Here is a 26,572-nt window from a genome sequence, read left to right on the forward strand (position 1 = left end):
AAAGAAGTAGCGTCGCTCACAAAGTAAACAAAAAAGATCGAATATTGAAAGTGGGAGTCGCGTTCAAACCATTAAAATGTCAAATGTTGAACGTAAGTCACTCAAGAGTCCCAGGAAATACAGACGACTTTTCTCTTCGATACTCCGGACGCAGGTACAGACGACTTTAAAAAAATGTATCGTTCTTTGAAATCTTGAAAACGTTATTCTCTGTCCTCACGCGTTGACGCTTGGAAAGCCGGGTCTCTGCTTATTCTCCTGAAGCCAAATCGCAAATACATTGCTGCTAAACGAGCAGTGGTGAGCTGGAATGTCTTTATAGTGTCTTAAAGTACGAGGTGTATTTGGATGTAATGTTTTTAAGTGTAACGTGTGTCTACCTGGGATGTTATTGGGCGCCATATTGTATTCTAGTCATGAAACATTTCGTGTTGTGACTGAATTGTTCACCTCTGGTGTGGGCCAGTTGCAGGTCGGTTCATAGTCCGCCCACACCATGGAGTCTACGGCTCCATCCACTAGTGAAGGGGGCTTCCTCTCCAGAATGGCTCTCAACGACAACAAAGCCGGGATGGGGGGTCTCGACCGGGACAAGATCAACAAGATCATCATGGACTCCTCAAAGGTTGAGTGAATGAACAGAAATCTATTCGCTCGGCACGATGGCAATGTTGCGATTCTCCCCCGAACAACTATTAAACCCATCCAGACATTCCGTGATCACATCGGCCCATTCTCTCAAACACAGAGAGAAAATATTTACGTTCTCTAGTGAATACCTAATATAATACCATCCATACCTTTACTTGTTAACTAACCCATCAACCCTCCCCTTCATGCCCCGGCCCTGTAGGGTTCCATGTTCTATAAGAATGAGCTCAAGAAAGAGCAGCAGGTCAACCAGCGCATTGAGAAGATGATGCTACAGAAGGCACAGATCACCGAACAACAGCTGAAGAAAGCCCAAAATCAGGTGAAGTGATTTAAAGCCCAGTGCAGACGTCACCCAAACTCAGAGAATGCTATGTTTTTCACCTGAAAAAAAGAAGCTACTTAACCACTTGTGAGTAATTTATTGAATTGCATTATATTTGTTAAATTATAAGGACTGTATTATAAAATCCCTGAGCAGGTGGAGAGTATTGCCTCTGAGCTGGAAAGGAGTCGTGATCTAAGCCGCATCATTGTACATGTCGATATGGATGCCTTCTACGCCGCTGTGGAAATGAGGGATTGTCCTGAGCTCAAGGACAAACCGATGGCTGTGGGATCCATGAGCATGCTAGTGAGTTAAACTATTATTTTGTGTATTCGTGCTGTTTGAGTTTAACATCACATTATATGTTCAGTGAATGGATTGTTGGTGGATAAAGTATCTGTCAATTTGTACATTCTATATGGCAGTCGTTTGGAAAAATGGTCTTTATGTATAGTAAACACATCTGTTTTGGCTTAACTCTTTTCAGTCTACATCAAATTACCATGCAAGGAAGTTCGGGGTCCGAGCTGCTATGCCAGGATTTATCGCAAAGAAACTCTGCTCCAATCTGGTCATTGTTCCAACCAACTTTCATAAGTACAGAGCTGTAAGCGATGAGGTAACTCACCAAATTGATTTCTATAGCTTATTCTGCCTTCTGGGTGAAAGTGGACAGAGAACCTCCATAGGGTTCAGTCAAAGGTGACTTTATTTTTGTTCCTGCGAGGATATGTATTATAAGCAGATTGACTCCACATCCTGGCTATTGTTTTTTCGATGTGCTAATTGAAAATAACCACTTTACTGGACTAGGCTGGAGGTTATAGATCTTTCGTGGACACGTTTCACTCCATGACGCTGACCATAAATCCCTATCTCATTGTTGTCAGATCAGAGAGATCTTTTCAGACTATGACCCCAATTTCCAGCCTTTGAGCCTGGATGAGGCCTATCTGGATTTCACAGACCACCTGGAACAGAGGAAGAACTGGCCAGAGTCCTTACGCACACATCGCTTCCATAGCACCACCGCTGGGACAGGTACAATATACTTGGTCACAGTGCAGGGGAATTTGTGGAACATTTGTCCCATGGTTACTTCAACCATGCTTTAAGTTGATCAAGTTCTACAAATCATATACCTAACTGCATGATGTTTTATTCTTGCATTTCAGTATTTGTTTTGTGCATACAATTTTTTTCATGCATGAGATTTAAAAGCAGGTGTGAGGGGTAAACCAGGTTTAAGGTGGTGATTGACACTTTCACTATTCACAGTCATCCTGCCTCTGAATTATGTTTTCTTTTTGAGCTTTCAAGGATATCACATAGTTTTACTATAATATAAACAAATATACAGTATTATCTTTATAATATAAAATGTAATATATATTATTATCCACTTTTTTCTTTGTTTTGACTCTCATCCGTCTTTATCTTCCCAACCTGACACTTGCGATATGTGAAGCTGAAGTTCAAAACATAGTTCCCGAGGAGACAGTGGCAGGGGTGGAAGACCTCTCCCCTGTGCTGTTTGATGACAGCCCAAGCATCTCCCCCTGTCTGCCGGCCTCTGGAGAAACGGCTGAGCCAGGTGTGAGTTTTGAGGTGTTTGGGACTTCTGTGGAGGAAGCTGTGAGAGAGATGCGCTTCCGCATCGAGCAGAAGACCACGCTGACCGCCAGCGCAGGTGAGGACCAAGTGTCTCTGTGCCCGGGTAGTTTACTTTCCAGTCTAAAGGCTACCTTATGAGGTTAAATCACATCTATTCTGTTTAGCTATTGTTGAGCCAAATGTATTTTTTTTTTCTTTCTGGCTTTTAAATGTGCAAATGTCCACCAAATGTTACTTCATCAGAGAATTTTCGTAAGACCACTCTCCCCTGTCAGTCCTCCTTCACACACATATCTAACACAAACAATATGTTTGGTCGGGGTGTGATGGTCAAGCCAGTGCAGGGCTCTTCTTCAGCAAAATAAGTCAACTGCAGGCGCTTGTGCTGCTTAACCCTAAATTGTGCATTGAAACTAGAATAGTAAAGAGGGATCCCATTTATTGACTCTTCTGCCCAGAAGTTTGAGTTACACATAGAGAAACCCGACGGCTGGGCTACTGTAATCGCACCAATGCAAGGCATGTAAACACTTTGATCAAATTAATGCCTGAACCTGATTTGTACTAGTAATCAGAATGTTAGTCATATAAACTTGATTCAGTGTTTTACCAGCTGCTTGCTCCAAAATATGATTTTCCCTGTTCTAGGCATTGCTCCAAACATGATGCTGGCCAAGGTGTGCAGTGACAAAAACAAGCCCAATGGCCAATACAGACTCCCCTCCGACAAACACGCAGTTATGGACTTCATCCACAGCCTACCAGTTCGCAAAGTACAGTAAACATTGCAATAGATGAGTTATAATGAACAATATAAAAATCCAATATAAAACCGAACAGTGTGAGACAATAAGTATCTGTATCGTGAAGCTACAGTATTTTTCTCTTTCTCAGGTTTTTGGCATCGGGAAGGTGAGTGAGAAGATGCTGGGCGCTCTGGGCGTCAGTAGCTGCGCTCACCTCGGCCAACAGATGGCGCTGCTCTCATTATTGTTTTCTGACACCGCCTGGCATCACTTCATGAGGATTTCCATGGGTTTAGGCTCCACACACATAGAAAGGTGCAACATTCGTCGAATTAAACTCCACATCATCGTCTCTTACACAATGTTGATTTGTCTGGTGCGTTCACATGTAATCAAGGGTTTTATGATACATTTGGGAAAACACAATGTAATAATGTCTAAAGAGCAACACTAATGGAAATTTAAACAATATTTAATTTTTTGACAAATTTCACAATCAATGCGCAACTTAAAGTGTTTTATATGTTTAAATTTGCAGAAATGGAGAAAGAAAGAGCATGAGTACAGAGAGGTAGGATTTTATAAATTATCGTGTGTAAAGGAAAAATAATGTCCGACCGACTGAAGTCTCCTACTGTGAACATCTTTTGTTGTTTTAAATCCTTCCTGCTCATGAACAGAACATTTAGGGAAATGAGCACAGCCGAGGAGCAGCTGTCGTTATGCAGGGAGCTGTGTGAGGACCTCGCTGAAGACATGAAGAAGGAGCGGCTGCGGGTACAACGCAACATCATTATTTATGACACATTTCAGCGGTTTTACACACTAATTTGTCATTTCAGTGTGAAAAATGGTTTTGGTGATTCTATAAGCGTTTGAGCAGCAAAACAAGTCACATTTGAACAAAGGTATCTTTGAAGATCCTGTATGTGCGTTCATCACATCAACCTACATGGGTTTGTGTTGCGTTGATTGTTTCAGTGTTTTGCTACTGCAGGGGGCATCTATTGCTTCACTGCGTTGTAGCCTGAAGTGTCGTGGGAGGTTTTCTCATTCCAGCTGTCCTCAGAGGGGGGAAAAAAAAAGCAATGAGGGTATTTGAACAGAAAAAGGCAATACCACAGAGATGGATTGAATGAGGGGGCTATTTTTGGTTTGGAGAATTCACAAAGGCTATTCCTGGTCAGGAATTGCTCCATACAGAATCTCATACAATTACTCCGTGGCCATCATTCCTCTCACGATCGATTGAGGAGGGTTGTATGGCATGGCCGTCGCCCAACTCCGTCTGGGCCCTGATGCGGTCTTGATAGCTGGAGGAAATGGGGGGCCATTAAGGAGACTGCAGGGGACTAGTAACAGCCTTGGAAATGTCTCTCTGGGAGATGATCACATTACAAGTTAAACGCATTCTTTCATTGTGACACATTAGATACAAAGTGTGATCTGATAAATGAACCATTGAAAAGATAGTTTATGCAAATTAACATTTATGTTCTATATTAGATCCTCCAAATCTATCAGCGTAATCACGCTTGACCACTATTGTATTATGTATTGGTTGTATCTTTCTGACATCTCTTTGGCATTTCTTTCTTGACAAAGCTGACGTTGAATTTGTACTTAAACTACTGTATATGTTTTTCTAAATATCCACACAAGGCTAAAACTGTCACTTTGAAGCTGAAGAATGTGAACTTTGAGGTGAAAACTAGGGCGTGGACGCTGCCCTCCGCTGTTGCCACTGCAGAGGAGGTCTTTTCTGTCGCCAAGGACCTGCTGAAAACCGAGATAGAACATGTCGATCCCCAGCCACTGAGACTGAGGCTCATGGGTATTAAAACATATTAATTCATATACCTGTGCAGATTACTACAGCAAGTGTAATTACCACTCGAGATTTCAAATTTACTTGAATGATCAGTCACACACAGCTACTAGAATAGTCATACTATTGGTATCATTCATCTTGTGTTGTCTCCATCTTCAAATTTGTTTTTGCAGGTGTTCGTATCTCTGCCTTTGTTAGCGCTGCTGACAAGAAGTCCCTGCAGAAGAGTATAGTGGGCTTCTTCCAGCAAAGCAAGACCGACCTCGGGCCTCCTTCCCAAGACTTCTCTCAAAAGCCAGAGAGAGACCTGGTCTCTAATCACACCGTTCAAATCCAACCCCCTGCTGGCATTCTTTCAGCCCAGCAGCTGCCCCAGGAGGGCCAGAGGAAAGAAGGGATTCCATGGAAGGCGGCGCAGGCAGAAAGAGAAGTGGGCAACGTCGGTGACGAACAGCCAAAATCTTTCTTCCAGAGAGTCCGTGCAAGGAGACTGCATCTCCAGGTTGAAACCCCAAACATACGAGTTGAAGGACGCGGCCATGATTCCACGGAGTTTACCCACCCGGTAACCGACGATGAGAAGTGCGTGGACTCTCCAACAAAGATGGACGAGTCAGAGGGAAACAGTCCTGCTTCAGTTGTGTCCAACCTTGCGAATGTCAGCCTCTCCCCGGCTGAGGCCCGTGCGTCCACATCGGGCTGGGCGACCAAAAAATCGAAGTGTCTCACCTGCCCTGTGTGCTTTAGAGACGTGGAGACCACAGACCTCAATGTGTTCAACAGACACATTGACCAGTGTCTGAGCGGTGTCCCTACAAAGCCACCCCAAAACACAGATTCAGAGTCGGATCAGGAACTAGAGAACGGTCACAGAGAAGGTGTATCGACAGAGGGCGGAAGCAAGGAGAGGTTTAAGGAGAACGAGATGGAGAAGGCAACGCCGGATGAAGACCTTGACGATTTTAAAATGTCGAACCATTCGAAAAGGTTGGTGTTCCCAGCCACAAGTCATCGTCAACCAGAGGACAACTCGGACCGAGGACGATTTAAACGAAGCAGAACGTGCCTGTCGGACCATCACAGGGGCGAAAGTGATCAGTCGGACTCCTTAAAAGTGGATTCCCCGGTGGACGACGGTGGGCCCGGAGCAGGCCAGGCCCCGCCCGAGTCACACGGTTCCGCCCTCATCTGCCCCGTGTGTCAGGTGGCCCAGGAAACGGACGACCTCACCCTCTTCAATCACCACGTGGACCTCTGTCTGAACCAGGAGGTGCTGGACAAGCTCGGGGGACGGGCGTCATCCTCCGTTAACCAGCTTTCGAGTAAAGCTCCAAGGAGTAAGGTCAAAGGTGAGTGTAATAAACCAGGAGGTACTGTACTCATCATAGATTGATATCAAAATGTGCTTGTTTTATTCTAACTTCAAACACAGAGTAGATTTATACAAGGGAATGTATTTTTACCATTTACTGCACGGCGGACACATCATTCAGTGTGTTTTCTACGTTTGGTTTTTGGACTGGGGAAAGAAAAATGCAGGTGCATGGAAGTGGGAGTGACTGCCTGTGACCTTGTTATTCAGCAGCATTGTGTGGAATGTGCACGTATCGATTCCCACAGAGAAGAGACATCTAATTTCACCCCGTGGGGGGTTCCTTTGCCCTGCTCTTGGAAATGGCTAAATCACTTCCTCACCTATTCACTATTCCACAATGGACTGTTTGTCCGCCGCAGGTTCATCATAACAAGCCCGCCTCGGAAATCGCGTTTCTTTATGTTGCCAAAGAAGCTTGGAATCGTCCCTTCTAGACGATTATGATTTTTTTCTTTTGGTCCGAGTGTAAACAGGAGTAGCTCTTCACTCTCCTTAAGTGTCCATATGTGTTCACAGAGAGGGACCAACACTTTCCAAGACCGGCCAAGAAAGGCAAAAGCAAAAGGTGAGATCAGATCTGAGTTACAGCCTTTTTTTTTTTTTTCAAATTTGGGAAATTTCAAGTTGGTGTTTGTGAACAACTTCCTTGTTCCATGCAGGTGAACATGCATGAGCCGCGTGTGCGCAAAACAAAGTAAAACAAACAGTCACTATCAAAACGTTGTCTTTTGTTTTTTTTAGACAGAGTGCTTCCTGTTCTCCTCCTTCTAAGAAAACCAAAGGCCCAGCTCCACAAAGTACTCTCGACAAATTCTTCAGGTGACACCGTGCGCTCAAAAAGCTCGTCCTCGTCATCTTCTGAGGGAACTTCCGCCATTTTCTGAACAGAGGCCGGGTGGTTTGTGTTTGATTCCACTGGTCACAATTTCTCTTACCTGGTCAGTCGCTGCAGACAGTGCCCAAAGTCTGGAAATCCACCGACAGAAGAAGTCGTTCAGCACTCTTTTGCCCAAGATTGAGAAATAACATCAGAGAAGAGGGTCTTACCCCCATAGTTTAAAGTTTTGCACAACAGGCAGTTGAATAGTTTAGTACTAAATATAACTGTTGGCATTCTTTTTTTTTTTTTTTTTGCAAACAGGTTAACCATGCAATATCATACAAGGGTACATACGAGCTGATAAAGAATATAATTTAAGTGTTACATTTTGAACCACCTTAATAGATATTTTTTTTACGATCATGATTACTAAATATAATTGTTATTTTGCTGAAGCTTTATAATGGGGAGCTACATTACTGACTTGGTAAAAAGAAAAGTTGTATCTGTAGCTTCGCATTTAGGTGCTGACGTTATGCCTTTTCAAAAATGTTAAACTAGAGAATAGTTTATCAGAGTACTCGAGTGGGAAAGCAGGTACAGGAGTAATGGGAAAGAAAGTAAGGAAAGGCGAGGACAGACCTTTGCACCATTTGAGCTGGAACATGCAAAGGGAGATTAATAAAAAGGGAAGGAAGTCATGAAGTGTGTGATGGACAACCCACCTTAAAGGAGGGCTAGAATCGTATCACCCAGGTACAATAACATACAAATAAAAAAATAAAATAAAAGGACCCATTTCCCGAAAGAGCGACCAAAGTGCCTGAAGTTCTTCCATGTGAGGTCAGTAAACAGGTTGGTCTTCACACTGTGCACGATGAGGATCACCCTTTCTGCGCAAGATGGAAACTGGGAGGAAGAACGTGAATATGCAACAGAAGATGCTTACTGAGAGAAGTCATCACCTCCACCAACATTCCACAACGTAACAGGCTCGGATGAAAAAGGAGCCCGTCTCAGGAACTGCATTGTCCCCTGACCTAATGTTCATTCAGCCTGATTGTTGGCCAGAGTCCAGGTTGTGGGATGGTGAGAGGAGTAGAAAGAGGCCAAAGGTCCTTCTCTATCAGCTGGAATGAAGTGTTTCCTGGTTTGCCCAAAAGCAGTCCCTGGAAGTTGGAAGTACCATCATAATGGTACATTAACTTTGGGACCTAAAGCCCATGATCTAAAACTCCAGCTTTTAGTACCTGAATCTGCACTGCACTTTTGAAGAAGCGCTGTTATTAAATTGAACTCTTATCGTTCCTTCCATCACTTTGAGGTCTTTACTCAGGATGCTGATGAATTTAACAATAAGCCAAACAAAATATATCTGAGATGAGCGGAATGGTGACATCATTGTGCTCACATCTTAACTCTCTCAATACCGGCGGGGAATCTGCTATTCTGCCGCATTGCAAATTACGCTTTTGTTTAATGAAACATATAATTGATGAAAATGTATTAGTTTATTCAGCTTATTTACTCAGAGAGAGTATACATCTTTACATGTTATTATACTGTATTTATTTCATGATTTGCGATAGTGTTTAAATGTCTGCTTAAAATAAATAAATGCCTGTAATATTTATTTGAATTGTCAATTTATTAATTTGTTGATGGACAGCTGTGGTACACTCCCCACTATTAAGTTGAGGAGATAGTGAGGCAAAGCTTCAATCCCTAGATGAAGAGTAGTAGCAGGGGGATGGTATATCCCAGTGGAGGAGTACTACAGGGTACTACTACTACATGGCGGCTGGAATGTGAAAATATAGAACTGTGAGTGAGTAGCTGTGAGGCTAGAAACAGTGTAATGTGTGTGAGTTCAGAGGAGTTACAGTCCCACATCTTGTCATGATGTTAGAACTGAATATCTAAATGCAGTACGACTGCCTGGAGGCTGTGTTGCCAGCAACACGTTTGTGACGGGTGTGAGCTGCCTGTGCAAATAAGTGCCAGCCCTCCAGCATCGTGGGAGTAGTCTCTTTCATTTCAAGGTGTGCTTGTTTGCCTTCTGCAGGTACATGAGAGGGTTCAAGAACCGTTTGGTCTTGGTCTACGGGATCCTACTGACTTTTTCATGATACCCAAGAATTTAGCTTTCTGTTTTGGGGACGGTCATTCAGATGTTCTCTGAGAAGACAGCATTCCGTTGAGGCTCAGACTCTCCGGCGGCACTGAACTGCAGATTGGAAACGCCCCGTGAGCCGCAGTCGTCTCTGACCATCTGGGAGAGCCCCCCCCCGCAGAGTTTTCCTTAATGGAGCGGAGAGTTTTGGCCTTGAGGGGCCGAATACGAAAGGAGACTCTGAACCCCGCGGTGTGGATGAGGTCAGAGACGATGAAGGGCTTCACGGACTTGATACTCAACAAGCAGACAGACAAAGAAGCTCCAGACATCAGCTTTGACACCGACCATATGTGTGAGTACACATGCCAGAGAATACGCTTAAAAGCCTGAAAATCCTGTCACTATAAAGCAAGCGGTCATCAGCGTGTGTTTGAATACATGCAAGTTGTAAAAGGTAACTTTTGGATCTTAATTTTAAATAGCTTGAAGCAATTGAGAACTGAATCTGTTTAAGAGACTTCAGAGACTTTGGGAACAATGTGTACTTTTTTTTTTTGGGTTCATTGAATATTGACTAAATCCACACATGAATGAAGACCTTTGTCATTCGAGCGTGACAATCATAGACCAGGTAGTACACATCCCATACCTGTCGCATCGTGGCTGCGGGATGTTTAAACGCCGTCGAAACACAGACTCAGGGAATTTGCCTCCGTGGAATATTTCACCTTAACCACACAATCCATGACGTTTTAAATAAGAAGTAAGCGGTGTAGGGGCATTCAGTTGCCTTCCTGCATTCGCCGCTCGAAAACTGAGTTCGCTGCAGCAGCGGTTTAAAGATACAGAGGAAGAACCCTAATAATGGATATGGATACTTCTGAACAAGGTGAGATTAGGTGCAATTATAAGTTATGTGTAAGAATATAATTTAAAAAAAAATCCACAACACACAATGTCAAAAAGATTTGACGTTTCCTTTATCTACTGTGTGACGCAAACCAAATTGATTAATAAATGTTAATACAGTTGGACGTTTTGCTATGTGCAGTGCTGGAGACGGAAAAGCAGTACATGGAAGCAGCGATGAGGAACGACGTGGAGGCCATGAAGTCTCTGGGGAAGGCGGTGAACGCCAACGCAAAGAACGTGGTGGGTATTCAAACACGGAATGAAACAATGCCGTGCCGACGGAAATTCAATGCAGCCCACTTATTTGCGCTGTCTGTATCGATAAAGCAATGAACAATGCAATTCAGTTGATCCATTTAGATTCCTTGAAAAACCAACCAATAGAGATACACAATAGTGACACAGTGATAGGTGCATTATTGACAAGGGACAAAAAAAACAATCACTTTCGCTGTTCAGAAACGACTAATTTCGAGAATTGGTGAAGTCACAGAAAACGAAATAACCCTCCCCCCCACGGTGTTTCTTCTTTCCTCCCAGCACAACAGGACTGCCCTGCACTACGCAGTGGCAGGGAACAACATGGAGGCCGTGCAACTTCTGCTGCAGCGCAGGGTTAAAGTGGATCAGAAGGACATCGTGCGTCCTTCTCAGACATACACTACGGCATCGCGGCTGCATCGCATTTCCGCAACCTTTTAACTGCACCACCCTCTTTTCATCCATTCGTTTCTTTTTGGTGTGGCAGCACGGCGTGGCACCCATTCACTTGGCCGCCTGGTTCGGCTGCTTGGACATCCTGAAGATGTTGGTGCAGGCCGGAGCCGAGCAGAAGATTGAGAACGAGGTAGAGAACTAAAACAACCATGTTTGTTGAACAGGCCGCTGCTATGGTCTTGCAGTTGAAAAATGTTTTAACTGTTGGATGTTTAAAAAAAAAAATATATATATATATATATATATATTTTACTGAGTTAATCGATCTGTACTTTAAACCCATCGCCCATGTGGAGTTCCATCAGATTTGCCTAAATAATGGCCGCTTTTTCATGCCGCTCAAAATTCATGTTTATTACAACGGGAGATACGTGCACTATATGCACTATACTTTTTTTTTTATTTTAAAATTTTGAGCGTCTCCCATCAGGAGGGCTTTAACATCATCCACTGTGCTGTGATCAACAACCACACGGACATCATCCAGTACATCGTGGACGACCTGCAGATGAAGGAGCTCAGCAAGGACAACGAGGTGTGTCCCGTGCCGAGCTCCCGTGACATTTCCGAGAAAAGCGTAGTATCGCTTTAAGCTGTGGTTCAGCATGGATATAAGTCTTGGGGTTTAATGTTCTTTCCCTTTTTGTTGTTGTACATTTTTGGTCACGTGCGTTGTGTCAATTTTCTGCAAAAAAAAACCGGTTCTGCTGAACGATTGTATACACAGAGGTGGTTTACAAGGCAGTTCAGGCTTTATTGGTCTGCTTGCCCTTGCTTCCCCTCAATGAAGCTGCAGTAGATAACAGCCAGTGGTGCCACTGCAAGGTATTTCTATTTACTCTGCCTTTCTTTCCGGCTTCCCAGTCCGGAAACGGGGCGTTTGCGCTCGCGGCGGAACACGGCTGTGTGGAAATGCTGGAGTTGCTCATGATGCCGCCTTACAACATGGCCACCATGAAGCCCAACAAGGTGCCGTGCCGATTCGATCGCACTGTCGTGACGCGTGTCGCTTCGTCAAGAGAGCCCCGTGCAGACTCAGTCGGTCTTTGATGCCAGTTGTGCTCTCCCTCCCTGCCTTCTGTCAGAGCGGGGACACGCCGCTGCATTTGGCTGCCAAGTGCGGCCACTTGGACGCGGTGGAGCTGCTGCTGCAGAGCTTTGACACCCGGGACGAAGTCAATACGGTGGAGTATGAGAGTAAACAGTGTCTCTATCGCCGCGCGGCCCATGTGCTCTGTGACACTGTGTGCTGATTGGCTAATCCACGGCTGAACAGTCGCTGTGTGTGTATGTGTGTGTGCGTGTGCGTGTACTTATATTATTTAACTTATTATGAGAACTGACAGTTTATACATATATCTGTTGCGCTCAGCTGCAAATGAATGATGTACAATGTGTTCTTTCTATCTATTACGTTAGGGCTGTTTTAATCCTGGCGGCTCGAAGCTGAGTCCCCGAAAAAGGGATTTTTCTTAGTGCACATTAGTGGAACAGAATGAATTTAAAAATAAAATCAAGTCAGAGATGTGAAGGCTCCGTATAGAATAAAAAGGTTGAGTTGATTCTCCTACTGGAACGTCAGTTTCTTTACTGTTACAGGATGGCGAGACGGCTTTGTACCAGGCGGCGCACAGCGGATACGAGGAGTGTGTGCAGGCTCTTCTGGAAGCTGAGTGCGACCCCAACATCATCACCACGGTAGAGTAGGCCACTACCCAATCAAAATGTCATCATATGTATCACAAGCGCACATGCTTCCTGAAAAGAATTCTTCAGACTTGTCTTGGCTTTTCCTTTCTCTCAGATCAAGGGCGGTCCTCTGCATCCCGTCTCAGAGAGAGGAGACACGTCCATGTTGAGACTCCTGTTGGACTACCAGACCGAGACCGACTACCAAAATCAGGTGATCACACACATCTGCGCAGTTCATCCAGTTCATTTCCGGTTCATGTTTCAGTGCATTCTAAGTAACAGGGAGTTTCACGTGTCAGCACTTGGAGGCTCCTATCCACTTGGCAGTGAAGAACTGTCACATCCCCATTATCCACATGCTGCTGGAGGCCGGGTGCAACATAAACGTCACCGATCAGGTACATGGCATTTCTAACCCCGTCTGTCCACAGTGTCCACACCGGACCCTTTTCAAAAAAATCCCAGACGGTAAAGAGACAGCCGCGCCTTGCATTCCGTTGTGCTGCACTGCGTTACCCTGATGTGTGTTGTCGCTAGAGGGCGCAGACTGCGATGCACCTCGCAGCCGAGCTGGCGAGAGCAGATGTGGTGGAAATGCTTCTCAAAGCCAGACTGGACCTCACACTTCAGGACAGGGTCAGTGGACATGCAGGATATTTGACTAACTATAACTGAGACTAACTGAGCAATTAATAACGACTAAAATTTACACCCTGGAATAATAATAATTCTCTAAGAGAACCTCTGAGAAAATAAAATAAAATCAACATTAATAATAATAATAATTTGAAAAAAAATCAAATTGGTGTTTGTTGTGTATGGATTTATATTTACATCTATATTTTATATTTACACATCTTAACAATTGTTGTCCTATCTTTTATGTCTATTTATCCCTGTCTATTTTATTTTTTTCTTATATTATTGCCGATCTAAAATGTGTGCTGCTGTGACACCTTCATTTGATAAGGTTTAATTAGATCACGCCGCCGTGACCATGTCCACATATTGTATTAGAAACAGCGTCTCTGCATCTCTCTCTGCACATTCATCATTCTCTGCAATAAATCAAAATTACAGCTGTGGAGTATCCCAATTGCAATACCGGCCCGACCCCCTTGATAAGCAGTAAATGCTGTGACCTATCAGCTAATATCTCTTAATCTCCGTAGCACAAGCCATTGCTTTAGCAAATGTACTAAATGAGCACTAAACCACCACACCTATACGTTTATACATACGATCCTATACGTTTTGATACATGAGATGTGTATTGACAGTACAGAATGTGGCGTTTCCTGAAGCATTACAACGATGTTGCGCTGTTCTTTTCCTCCCAGCAAGGGAAAACAGCTCTGGGTGTGGCGGCCCGAGCAGACGAGGTGGTGATTGTTGACATGATCATCAAAGCAGAGAGATACTACATATGGAGGAAGGTGAGCTTCACGCAGATGTCGCTCTGCACCGGGCCTGTTAATTCCTATCAGGGGCCCTGGAAATCGGTAATTAAATTCAGCTCAGATGATTCATGTCCTTGCGTCACAATCACATTCAGTGAATCCCCCTCTACTCTTATTAAAACCCAATGGGAGGAGGGAGGAAAGAAATGCCAATTTTCCTGTCGATTTGATTAAGCTCATGTTTGCCTGTCCTTCCCAACACTGACAATGTTAAATTTCAGCATTAACGTTATTAATTGTGTGTGTGTGTGTGTGTGTGTGTGTGTGTGTGTGTGTGTGTGTGCGTGTGTGTGTGGCTCCTCTGCTCTCTGAGGCTGGTGGCCTTTCTTGAGGTGCTGATGTGATGTGATTGCCCTTTCAGGCCAACGCGGAGCTTGATGATAACCTTCACAGCCGCTCGCCGCTGACGTTTAAGCTGGACCACCGCTTTGAGACCAAACAGTTCCGCTCGATGGCCTGGCACCTGGCGCACCAGCTCCTGAAACCGGGAGACTGGAAGCGGCTGGCCTCGCTGTGGGAGTTCACTCAGGAGCAAGTGGCAGCCATTGAGGAGCAGTGGACAGGTGCCGCTCCGAGCGAACCGTGCATGTAGTGACCGGAAGGTTTAGGTTTGGAGGCTGTTGTTTGTTCTCTTTTCCTCACAAGATTAACGAGGCCAGATGTAACGTCAAGCAAAGTTTGACATATTGAGTTACATAGAGATAACTGTTAGTATCAGGGAGTGCCACTGAAAAAACATGGGAGGATCAACACTGTCACTGGGTCACATTCGGTCGAATACTTTGATGGGAACCCAGTGTTACATTTTTTTTTTAATTTCGAATGAGTTAAATTATTTTTCTTCATTTATTTTTAGTATACAATCCAGTGTAACCCCCCCCCCCCCCAAAAAAAAAAAATAGAAACGTCTTTCAATTTAGATATTTTTTCATTTTTATTTTTTTTTGTTAAGTTCAATAAAAAAAAAAAAGACAATTTTTATTCATTTCAGAGGACTTTTTTTTCATAACGCCACAATCTTATATGGAAATGAATGGGGCGTGGTTATCGCACAGGTTCAGGGCCAGCCAAGGGATGGGCAACACTGGCGCTGCCAGAAGCTGGCCTACGCCTCCTGCTGGTGGGGAACAGACTTGGCACCCAGGACTCAGTGTGGGTCTACTGTCCTAAGGGGAAGTAGGGCCTCTCCGCTAAGCTGTTGAGCCAGTGGGCTGGCCTTTGCACTGTGCTGGAACAGGTGTCAAACATGGTGTACAGGGTGTGGCTGGTCAAATGGAACGGGGTGGTGGCCCTCCACCGTGACTGGCTCCAACCAAGGAGGTATCGGGAGCTGAGGACCAGCGCCGAGCAACCACTCCTATACCACTGTTGCATAGGAGAGCGCCAATGGCAGCGCTGGCTCCCCCTCTCTCCACCGGCTCTGTATCTGTGGGATAACCACGCCCCATTCATTTGCATAGGGGTTGTCAGATGGGTTTCTTTTCTTGTCTTATTTTATTATGCCAAGAATTAAAAAAAATAATTCTCTGCTAGCTGGTTACACAACACGTGTTTTATCTGTTGCGTAGGAAAGCACAGCTATCGGGAGCACGGCACCAGGATGCTGCTGATCTGGGTGCACGAGATGGAACTGTCGCAGAAGAGCCCGGCCAAGGAGCTGTACCATGGCCTGGTGGTGACCGGGAACAGAAAGGCTGCAGGTAGACGCACAGAGATCTCTGAATGTGCAGCTGTGCCAGTGACGTACAGGCTGATTAGAACAGTATTTACTTTAATTGCACCGATTGATTGTTTCCCCCCCAGATAAGATCCGTATGGAGGCAGAGAGCGGAAGCAGCAGGAGTTGCAACATTTCATGAGTATTCACATTATTGTAAATGGACACACCTGCATGTAAGCATTTTGCTTAAAACTGTGTTATCAGTATCAAATGGTTTATTGTTAAAAAAACCCCATCTATTTTGTCACAACAATAACACATGGCTTTGATTTCTGGTATTATTGTAAACTTTGGTGTTAGACGGTGAAATTCCAAACATGACCAGGTCTCTAACCATAATTTACAGACAAATTCAATGGGTTCAGTCATTTAGATAGTAGGTCAAATGTAAAACACAAAACATATTCCCATCGTAAATGAACAGTGCAAACCTGAGATATAAATTATAGTATGATAGTTTAAAGTCCCTGTGAAGTGAATTCAGTGATTTGTTTCTAACACATTATACATGTTAGAAAGTTATTGCTGAAAACACATGAAAAGACTGAACGATGTACAGTAGAACTGAATTGTGGAGTTAAACTGTTTCTTACCATTTTTGTGGTCCGCATTTCTTGGGCGGGCGTAAATCATGATTCGATGACATAGAGTGGTCATACTTGGTATGGCCCCTCCCCTAATAAACTAAGCTAACAGCCCAGACTTTGGGATAAAACGCAGTTTTGGGAATGAACACCTGGAGTAAAAGGAATCTCCAGGTAGACGGTGAATTCATGGCAAGTCTCGGCGCCGATCCCGTGGGTGCTTTCCGGGCCCGAACACCCACGTATTGCGCATGGAGAGGGAGCGATCGGGGCGCAATTTGCGCCCGCTGTACATCCATCCACCCCGGCACCCAGCGGCAGAAAAATAAATCGGCGCCTAAGCAAACAAAAAATAACCGCCCCCGTTGGTTTGACCACTCAAGGGTTTGGTTACATTAGCATTAGCTGCACGCTAGTAGGCTGCCCTATACACAACACACAGGACTGGGTTCAGCAGAACATAACATGGAAGTTACTCCGATGTAAACGTTTGACGCGATTGGGCGTGGTTTCAGCGTCTTCAGCGGACACGCCCACAGTGTCTTAGAACAGAGGGCACTACCTTTTCTGATTTCAAAAAGTAATTTTATATTCTTGCCGATTTTTTTTTTTTTTTTTAATCGTTCAAATTTGGCTGGGTGGTTAATAACACATTTTTCTGCGGTGTGACAAACTCAGAACACATTTATTTTTGCTTTACTGGGAATTTAAAATAAACTACAAAAAAAAAAAAAACCTCTACAAAGAGTTCTTCAGGGCTCTTGGTAGCATCCATTTTAAGATTGACTGTATAATAAATATTGCGTAGTCCATTAAATAGGAAAACTGACAATAGTTGGTGTGTGGCCTTCGCTTGAGGAGAGGCGCCTGTGTGGTCAGTCCACTACTTTAATGGAGCGCACGTGGTGGGAGCTGGAGGGCGCTCTGGAGGAGCTCTGGCCTTTGGGCTGGGCAGAGCGGGGAAACTTTGCAGCCGTGGCCTGACTGAGGGTGAGCTAAAAAATACAAACAACAAAAAAAACAGAAGACAGACAGATTAAAATAAATACAAGTAAACAAACTCATGTCTGTGTATCCAAATTTGGAAACCAAACCCGCTGTAATACCTGCGTCACCGGGTGGTGGCGCTCCACCACCACTGAGCTCATGGGCGGAGTCACCCCCATCACCTGCAGGCTGCCTCTCACCGCCTTGCTGAGGTCTGGACGAGCGCTGATGCGAGCGGTGACCGTCTTGGAGGGTTTTTGTTGACTGGATGTGACGACACGCCCACTGGCCTGCAACAACATTTTAACAACCTGCGTTAATGCCTCGCCTGCTGATGCGTTGAGCGTAACGTTGAGCATCTTTAAGCTTCTTTCTTTTAAGGCACAATGTGCTTTCACAGACATGTGACAAAGGTGATAAATAAAACTATGCGTCAATCCCAGACACGCCTGTACAAAAACGCCACATAGGTTTACAATAAAGCCACCTGATTGAAACAAAAATTAAAAAAAAACCAAATAATTCACAATTCATAATTCACAAAAATAATAGATATTGGGAATGGAAAAGACAAAGTATCAGAGTGTTCCATTTCGATAACAACTAAAACACGATCCACATTTTGTGCTGTTAGTGGGAATAAAAATAAGTTTGGTGTCTGAAGGACTCCTACATGTTTTAGAATGTCATATGTACTGAGGTGCTGTAGAACACGTATGGCTTTGTGGAACATGCCTCAAATCTGAGGGTCGCAAGGTGTGTGTGTGAATGTGTTCATATGGGTTCAAATTAAATGCATGCTGTTGCAGACCTGCCAACCGTGGGAACAGGGCGTTGCAACATGGCGTTTTGAGTTACAGCAGCTGAATGACTCCATCAGTTATCCACATCGCCGCGTCTCGTAACGAGGATAATCACATTGTATGTGAGCTACTACGGCTAACTTTATGTACAAATTCATATAAGGATTTACCGCTTGAAATGCATTGGCTTGTAAAGTTACTGAACATGTTCGAGATGAAGTGATGCACCGATTGCCATTTTCCTGGCAGATTTCTGATTTTTCTTTTAAGTCTGACCTGCTCATTTCGGTTTTCATTCAATTGTATGTTCATAATAAAACATTGACTATCAAATATCTTCTACGTTGTCGTCCGATCATTTAGAATTTATATCCGTGATTGGAGAAATCACAGTTTCTCATCATGTGGTCTCAGTTGGTACATCTGCTGTACGTCAATGACCTACATCACGTGATCTGATCATGCTCATGTGATTGGACAACTGCACATAGGGACTACTGCTGCAATTTTAAGTTATCACAATAGTGAGATTGGAGATTTTGACACTGTGTTTATTCATTCATTCATCGTTCATTATTCACTATGGACCAATAATAGAACATGAAACTGTCCCTGAGTTATATGGTACTTGCCATCCCAAAATAAATTGCAATCATTGCAAAAATATATATAGATACATTAATAATAAATGGCCATCTCTTCTCACTCATTCAGTGGAAGTGCTCCTTCGCTCACCGTGCATGAAACCACTGAATCAAATCCAACGACTCATTTTACTGAGTGACTCGTCAAGAACAGAGTCTCAAAAAAGAGTCGAACCTTTCATCACGAGTGGAGCTTGTACACTATGAACAACCAGAGCAGACTTTCTGACACTGGTCACTGTTTTGTATTGATTGATTGTTTTCCGTAATTAAATAACAATAATATATTTTGCGCGTTCTGACCAAGAATTGTGTGGTTGGTGTACAAAATGCATGCAGGCCTGCTGATGTATTCTTAATGTGCTAGACTGCATCACAATTTGCACCAGCCTCTCAGTGTCCTCTTGTGATGAGCAACCTCTGGGCTTTTGATGTATTGTTTAAAGGAAATTCAAATCCTGAGCCACCGGGCATTGATGAGCCACACTAACCTGTCTCTGGGTGCTTGTGACGCCCCCTACTGGCAGGGAGCTGTGGACCACTGTAGTGGAGGACAGCGCCTCTGTCCTGCTGCCCACCTGACAAAGACCACAAGGAGGGAAATTAATGGAGAGGTAAGACGATAAAGACCAACACTGCCGTGGCATCCTTCAGGTTTTGCATCAGCATCTTTTTGGAGAAGTTAAAAAACAGAGACTATTGGTTTTTACTCTTCAGTAAGAAAATGTTGGTATACATTTTGGTAACACAAAGAATAAAATAAAATACAAGCCAAAAACACAAGACTGTTTTTATACATCTAATTTTATCCAATGACAGAAATCGATTCAGTCTAATCCACAATTATGGCGTGAAGAAAGGGTACACTTATAGTTTGGATTAGAAATGGTGTGTGTGTGTGTGTGTGTGTGTGTGTGTGTGTCTTACCATCTCCGCTGGCTCGCTGTGGATGGGATGGGATGGATGGGCGGGGGGGTCAAAGTGGACAGGGCTAAAGTGCCTGGAGGAGACGGGACGTGCCTGGATCTGAGCCAATGAGCCGGAGCCGGGCTCGTCCGGGGGAGGAGCCGCAGCATCTGCAAATGGAAGAAGAGGGAGGAAAAAAAAAAAATCAATGACAATACATTTCCAGCGCAGGTTCGTAACGGCCGGATCAAATCGCTAATGGACAGAGGCGAGGGGATGAGGCTTTGCATGTGACAATTCCCCAAATGAGTCAACTCCAAATTAGTTGATGTACTGTAAACAGCTACTATCACATGAAAAATGCCATCTTATGAAAAATAATGAAAAGGGAAATCATGTGCTAAGGGCAGAATGACAGCTTATGAGTGTGTGAATAAAGACAACAAAAAAGCTGCAGACTAATGTCAACATTCATTAGCCGTGAGAATAAAGAGAGCAGTGGGACGCTGATAAGCAGGTTAGACGTTCGTGTGTGTGTGTTTGCCCTCGTGGTCTTTCTTCCTGGAAAGGTATGAAAGCAATTCTAAAATCAAATCATCCCCCCTCTAATCGGCTTCAACCTCCCGCAGTGACATTGCATAAATTTGCCGGTGGTTGTTGATAATGGCGAGGTTACAGTTTGTGTCTGAGGAAAAAATTTTCAAATGGACGTTTATACTTGAAAAGGAGGTACAAGATTTTTGCGGGAAAAGAAGCAAAATAAAAAAAAACCCAAAGATCTCAAAACAAACAAAATGGCTTCGATGAGCTTACGGATACCGGACCAAACTATCCTGTCCCTGAAGAGGCACTTGCCAATCAGTCTGCGTTGTGTGAAGGTTACCTCCGCGGAGGACCACTCAGTCAGCAAACTCATCGACTCATCACTTCACTGGATGAGGCGGTGAACGGACACAGGAATAGCACAGCCATTTCTTTCCCATAAGTCCATGCTATCGTCGATAGCACAAGGCTGCGCTCTTTTGGACGGATGGCGTCTTAGTTTCTATCCTGATAGCAGCGCTGGATCGATAGAGCACGGGCACGAGGCTAATGACGCCTTCAAGGTGATTTCCAGCTGCAGTTACTTCACTACGGGCAGAGGGCGACCACCACGGTGTCCCTCTCCCGGGAAACACGCGGCGCTTGGGTTCTCGCAGCCCGCGTCGTCGTCGTCGTCGCGCGACTCACCGTGCTGCTCGGGAGGCTCCGCGGGGTGGAACATGCTGAGGGCCTCCATGTTGAGGGCGCACACGCCCCTCATGAAGGCCTTCTTCATGGACTCCTCGGAGCGCTCCCGCTCCAGACGCATCTTCAGGATCTCCGCCTGGGCCTTCTCCAGGGCTTCACACAGCTGCGGGGGGGCGAGAGGCGCTCGTTGGAGGAAAGGTCCAGAACAAAATTTAATATATCTTTGGATATCTGTGCTGAGGAATATGAATCTAAGTGTGGACGCATTAAAACCAACACCCGGCCGGGCTACCGCGATGCTCACGCATCGTGAAGCGATGCACACCCTCAGAGGTCAACAAACCACCGCTGACATTTAATCCCAAACCCATGTTGACAGGATGTACTTAATGTGTCTGAAACAACCATTGTTGAAAACCACATGGCAGATTAACTCCACTTTAATTACACCCTCTTCACATATGTCTGTTTAGTAGGCAAGTGAGAAAATATAAACTCAGGTAGAATTTATTCACAAATATTCTTTGTCTTCCAACATTTTATCAATTGTCATTATAACATTGTTGACCTTTAACTGATGGATGCAAAATGTAACCAGGAATGTTGTAGTATTTTGTACCCTTTATTACAGAACAGTAATACAATATATCTATAGTTGTGTTGTAACTTAATGTGTATAGTAGGGATGCCACTGAGAGTGTTTTTCTCCGCCGGTTAATAAACTCATGACAACACCAGCAACACCGTTAAGCACAGGTGCAAATTACGCAGGGAGGGAGACAGGTCTCGACCTAGACCTGATTTATGGTCTTCTATTGTATAGCCAAGCTAAATGTTCTGGAATTTCCCTTTGGGGATTAATAAAGTATCTTTATCTTATCTTGTAAATGTGACTCCGCAGACTGTGCTGCGACTCTGCTGTGCGCACAAAGCAGACACTTTCACTGTCAGTTTTGTAATGTCCGACTAAGTATTTATAACACACCTAGTATTTTTCAAATAGGAGGTTTTTTTTTATTTGATGAACTTCGGCGCTGATACGCGAAAATTGACTAAATTGGTTTTATTAAAAAAAAAATAATAATAATAATAAAAAAACAACAACCCTAAATGATGGTCAACTGATGTGTAAAGTGGTGGCCAACTAATGTAATTGCCCTCCGTCCTTACCTCTGCCAGTTTGGCCTCGTAATCTGTAGACAGGCGAACGCAGACCTCCTCCGCCCTGACACGACACGCTCGCTCCACCTGCTCCTTCCAGTGTCTCTGGGTCAGCGACTGCCAGCCAGCCCACACCTTCTTCTTCAGCTGCAGGTGGTAGTGCTGCCGCGCCCTCTGAATAGCGCAAGCCTGGCGGAGGAAACAAGGACCAGTGACGGTCAAGAGGATAGAGTGATGTGTGGGCTGTAAAGTGGTGTAAAAACCGAAAACTTTAAATCTATTTAATTACTGTTAGTAGTACTCTAGTAATACTAATTGGAGTCAAGAAACTATTTTTGTTTGATAGAATAGTTTCGCCAATCTACTTATATTTTAGTGGCTGAATGGTGGCTGGAACTGCTACGTGGCTGACTGAACTTGAACATTTCGGAGCCTTGTAATCCCTATTATTGCGTCTAATCTGGGTACCTCCTCTTTGACCTCCATGTGCTGAAGCCTCCAGTGGGTGAAGGCCCTCATCGATTCTGTCTTCTCTTTTTGCCTATCCAGCGCCCTGCTCAGATTTTTTATCACCTGTAGGAAGACAAGAGACAGCACAGTATACCAGAGGTCATCTCTTTGCAATGCAGGTCAAAGACATGAACACTGTATGTTTTTTTTTTTTTTAAACCTCCTCTGGGCTCATTTACAGAATTCTGGTCCTAGTGGTGAGGGATTATGGATGCCTTTCCCCACATTGCCACTAAAATGAATGCATCTGTTCAGGATGGCTCTTCTATCAGCTTGCTGAGAAAATAGTATTCAGCTTACGACCAGCCCCTGCAGTGTAGTTCATACCTGCACGGATCCTGCACCAAGCCTGTTTTTCCCCCATTGTCCTTGATGGTCCCACTGTCATCCAGTAAGAATCAGGGACGGCGTATTTTATTACCCACTACACATACTGACCCAGCCACACGAGAGAGAAAGTGAATGAAAATGAACAAACCTCGTCTTTCCTATGGCTGGAGGTTTGGTAGGTGTGCAGCAGCTCCCTCAGGCGGCTGAGCTCCGTATGAAGGACAGCTGACTGCGAAGCACACCTATCCCTCTCCTTCTTCAACTCCAGCTTGTGATGCTCGATCAGGGCCACCCTCCACTTCCGTAGCTCTGTCAGCACATTGGACTGGAAAAGGGAAAGCGGAGGATGAAGATAACACAAGGTGGCTGATGTCACTGCAAAAGTCAGATAGATAGATCATGGACACTTCATTGAGACTGGGCTTTCTTATCATCGACATTATGATCGGCTACAAGGCACTCATTATTAATAATAAAAAGCGACACTGATTATAGAGGGGCAGAACCGCCAAACCAACCTTAAGGTTGTTGCTCCACGTTTCAAGGAGGATCTCCATCTTGCTTATGTCCTCTTCTGAGATAAATACCTCAGTTTCTACGGATACCCGGGGATCTGGGCTGGTGTGTCTGGACCGATCCGATGCCGGCTGCAACCTCTCTGAGGGAGAAGGCAAGATCACAGAGGCCATCTGCTCGACTAGGAGAAAAAGAGAAAAAGAAAAAAAGTATTTTTTATAAATAGATAATCACTCCAACACGCCATGAGGCGTTCTCATGAAATTAGGCTGGTAAATTGAAGTGAAAATAATATTAATAAAAATAATCCCTTCTTACTCGAAGAGGCTCTAGAAAATGAATGGGGCTCAACTATTAGGGGGGAGGCCTGTGACGCCCTCACACTGATGGAATGCCTCACGTCCTCTGCATCAAGGTTGGAACCTGAGGAAGAGTGCAGACAAAGATGAGCGAAAATGAGAGGGGAAAACACATGGAAAGGTGGCAGAGACAGAGAGAAATATATAAACAAAGAACAAGCCGAAGCAAATAAAAACAAAAGTGAAAGATAAAACAGAGAGAAAGAGCAGCGGCAGATGAGGCGATGGTGAAAATGCTGAGTAAGACCACAGCGCCTCATCCGGGAATACATTTATGTCAATATCTTAATTAAATCCTGCAGGGGGAAGAGAAAACCTGCACTCTAAAGAGCAGTGTGGGCAGCGTGCCAGGAGATAATTACCAATCAGCCTGCCTGCCTGCCTCATCCCTGTGCACGACTCCATGACAGTTTAGGTACCGAACCACCACCGAGAGAGTGACAGCTGGGGACAAGGCTGATGGACTGTGGAACAGTCATCCTTGATCTGCTTATCATCAAGGATGTGGGTAGGGTGTTAAATCTGATAGGGTGAAATCATATGTTTCTTGGCTGGATGGTTTACACCCCAAAATGTGGACCAGGCAAACAGGGTGTTATTTTTCCTTATCCCTTATGACAGTTGACTCTTAGTTGGAGGCAGCATCCAGCATGCGTTGAACTGTGTTCTCAGCTGGAAAGCTTCAGTGAAATGACCATGCCTGAGTGAGCCAAATAACCTGCTGGGCGGTGTGATCTTGCGTCATCCTTCAGAAGCTGTGGACTAGCAGCAGTTTGTCCCTCAAACTTTGGAGTGACCACGGCATAACGGAGGAGTTCCTCATACTCATCCTGTTGGTTGACATACAACAACAAAAAAGATCAGAAGCGTGTGTCAAAAGTTGTAGGTTATATGTCCATGGTATGGGTTTTTTTTTTTTTTTTTTCATATCAAGGATCGTCAATTTGATATTTTTTTGTTAAATATGATTTAGTCCAAGCTTCCATTAACTACGAATAATTGGCTGGGACCCCCTGGAACCTCTTGTAGGACCTCTGGGGGCTCGCCCAGACCCCCACATGTTGACAACCACTGGGCTACTGAGGCTCACCTGTAGTTCAGAGGACACAGAACTGCCAGAGTCCTTTGGTGGAACCGAACTAGTTTGTTCCCCCTCGTCTGAAGACATCTGAATAAAGGATGAGACAATGTGCACGATGCATTAAGTTTAATAATCACAAGGATTATAGTTTAGATATAAAGGCAGATGGCAGCCCATATCAAAACAATAACGGGGAATGATACTAAAGTAATACAAATAAAAATGGAAAGAAATGGCAATATCCCATAAGCTTGGAAATAAAGAAAAAGTCAATACACAATAAACCTAAACATCAACTAAAACATTTTGAAAATAAATAGAAAAGTGTATTTGTCCACTCGAATGTATTTTGAGCAGAGTGTGAATATATTTTGAGCTTCGTTTTAAGTCGAAGACGTTGGAAAAAACAAAAACAAACAAACCCCCACAATAAAACAAAAACACAATAAAATCACTGCAACTTTGATGCAGTGTTAAGTCTTATGTGGGGCTAACGTTAGCTCACTTATAGGCCATACTTTTCAACGATTGGGTTGAATCGTTACGTAGAAGACTGCACTTGAGTGCGAAGCAAAGTCGAGCGAAGCGTCAACATTACCTCGTTTATTCAATATTACAGTTTCTCAACGCGCGTCCTTCCTGCCGAGGCTCCGCAGTAGTTCGCGAAATGCCTGTTTAGCGTTTCAAACGGGCTGACTCCGGAACAAGAGTCGACCTGATTGGCTGCGCCTTCCGCGGCCGCTGCCAACGCCGCTCCGATTGGCCCGCGTGTGTCCGTGGCTACAGTAAGCGGATGTGGAAAAACACACCACAGCGGGCACCGCTCGCAGCGGCGCCGAGGCGGTTGTCCCGCGTTCCACTGTGGTTCCGAAGTCGGTCATTCTGAGTCGCCGCCTCTGCGCCAGATGTTCCGACGCCGCTGTTCGAGAAAACGCGGACGCCGGCGGCAGATGTGGGTTGGAAAACCTGTGAAATCTACGAGCGCCTGCGCAGGGGCTAGAACTAAGGAGTGGTTTCGATCTGACCTCAAATTCCGATTTAAATGGCCGCTCTTCTGCGCTCTTTCCAAGTGGGATTTTTTTTTTTTTTATTCAATCATTTCGGCCCGCGTTCAGACCTCAGTCGAACGCAGCACCTTCTGCGGTTTTGTGTCAATCCCCAGTTTGTGTGTGTCGGATAATTTACTGGCGCTGTGGGTTAAAAGGACTAATAACACTGGGGCATGCTTCTCATAAGTACCGCGATCATTCTCCAGCGGGGAATCTTGCAACCTCACTTATATTTCACCTTATTGTATTTACTCCGTTCTTTGCACGGCCTGTGGAATGTCAGGCGCAAGAAGACTTTCTCTGTACTGCCAACAACCTGTCCTTTGGAGAGGGGGCCCTTGCTCTGTTTTGAGCAACCATCATGGCCTCTCTCAGGGTTAGGGTTAGGTAAGAGGGGGATAATAACCACAAATAAATGAGCAATTTCACC

The 26,572-nt window shown here is 44.5% G+C and overlaps 3 protein-coding genes across 4 annotated transcripts; 2 read left to right on the forward strand and 1 right to left on the reverse strand.

Moving 5' to 3' along the window:
- The first annotated feature begins 21 nt into the window (after positions 1-21).
- On the forward strand, positions 22-8,964 carry polk (polymerase (DNA directed) kappa). Of its 2 annotated transcripts, none has more exons than XM_080003204.1 (15): positions 22-154; positions 467-625; positions 854-973; positions 1,133-1,285; positions 1,467-1,598; positions 1,870-2,020; positions 2,448-2,669; positions 3,242-3,366; positions 3,488-3,654; positions 3,878-3,910; positions 4,020-4,116; positions 5,002-5,173; positions 5,344-6,519; positions 7,062-7,110; positions 7,287-8,964. In XM_080003204.1, exons 2-15 carry the CDS (start codon positions 497-499, stop codon positions 7,366-7,368), a joined length of 2,808 nt encoding a protein of 935 aa, XP_079859330.1. In that variant the 5' UTR covers positions 22-154; positions 467-496; the 3' UTR covers positions 7,369-8,964. The 2 variants fall into 2 exon arrangements, with proteins under 2 accessions (XP_079859330.1, XP_079859331.1); XM_080003205.1 differs by having other exon boundaries at positions 53-154; positions 473-625.
- Positions 8,965-9,670: 706 nt separating this feature from the next.
- Positions 9,671-16,564, forward strand: ankdd1b (ankyrin repeat and death domain containing 1B; the record flags this gene model as incomplete). The annotated part of the gene is made up of 15 exons (XM_080004242.1): positions 9,671-9,833; positions 10,533-10,633; positions 10,934-11,032; positions 11,142-11,240; positions 11,541-11,645; positions 11,975-12,079; positions 12,196-12,294; positions 12,710-12,808; positions 12,915-13,013; positions 13,102-13,200; positions 13,340-13,438; positions 14,143-14,238; positions 14,624-14,825; positions 15,831-15,962; positions 16,066-16,564. 15 exons carry the CDS (start codon positions 9,671-9,673, stop codon positions 16,119-16,121), a joined length of 1,653 nt encoding a protein of 550 aa, XP_079860368.1. The 3' UTR covers positions 16,122-16,564.
- Positions 16,565-17,202: 638 nt separating this feature from the next.
- Positions 17,203-25,700, reverse strand: poc5 (POC5 centriolar protein homolog (Chlamydomonas)). Its single transcript, XM_080004243.1, has 13 exons — positions 25,692-25,700; positions 25,103-25,180; positions 24,731-24,842; positions 23,972-24,076; positions 23,656-23,834; positions 23,286-23,462; positions 22,766-22,870; positions 22,307-22,486; positions 21,137-21,299; positions 19,928-20,076; positions 19,492-19,578; positions 17,673-17,843; positions 17,203-17,561 (listed from the first exon to the last, which is right to left on the reverse strand). Exons 2-13 carry the CDS (start codon positions 25,178-25,180, stop codon positions 17,442-17,444), a joined length of 1,626 nt encoding a protein of 541 aa, XP_079860369.1. The 5' UTR covers positions 25,692-25,700; the 3' UTR covers positions 17,203-17,441.
- Between the last annotated feature and the right edge of the window lie 872 nt (positions 25,701-26,572).

Source organism: Zeus faber (assembly GCF_960531495.2).
Source record: "Zeus faber genome assembly, chromosome: 7".
In the NCBI taxonomy this organism is placed as follows: Eukaryota; Metazoa; Chordata; class Actinopteri; order Zeiformes; family Zeidae; genus Zeus; species Zeus faber.

Bases quoted from the DNA above. Each gene is read 5' to 3' on its own strand.
- polk (XM_080003204.1), top strand. From the start codon at position 497: ATGGAGTCTACGGCTCCATCCACTAGTGAAGGGGGCTTCCTCTCCAGA. The intron at 974-1,132 runs GTGAAGTGATTT...ATCCCTGAGCAG, and splicing joins TGAAGAAAGCCCAAAATCAG to GTGGAGAGTATTGCCTCTGA. The intron at 6,520-7,061 runs GTGAGTGTAATA...ATGTGTTCACAG, and splicing joins TCCAAGGAGTAAGGTCAAAG to AGAGGGACCAACACTTTCCA.
- poc5 (XM_080004243.1), bottom strand. From the start codon at position 25,180: ATGTCTTCAGACGAGGGGGAACAAACTAGTTCGGTTCCACCAAAGGAC. The intron at 20,077-21,136 runs GTGAGTCGCGCG...TTCCATTTGCAG, and splicing joins GGAGCCTCCCGAGCAGCACG to ATGCTGCGGCTCCTCCCCCG. The intron at 17,844-19,491 runs GTTAGTGTGGCT...ATGTTGTTGCAG, and splicing joins TCACAAGCACCCAGAGACAG to GCCAGTGGGCGTGTCGTCAC.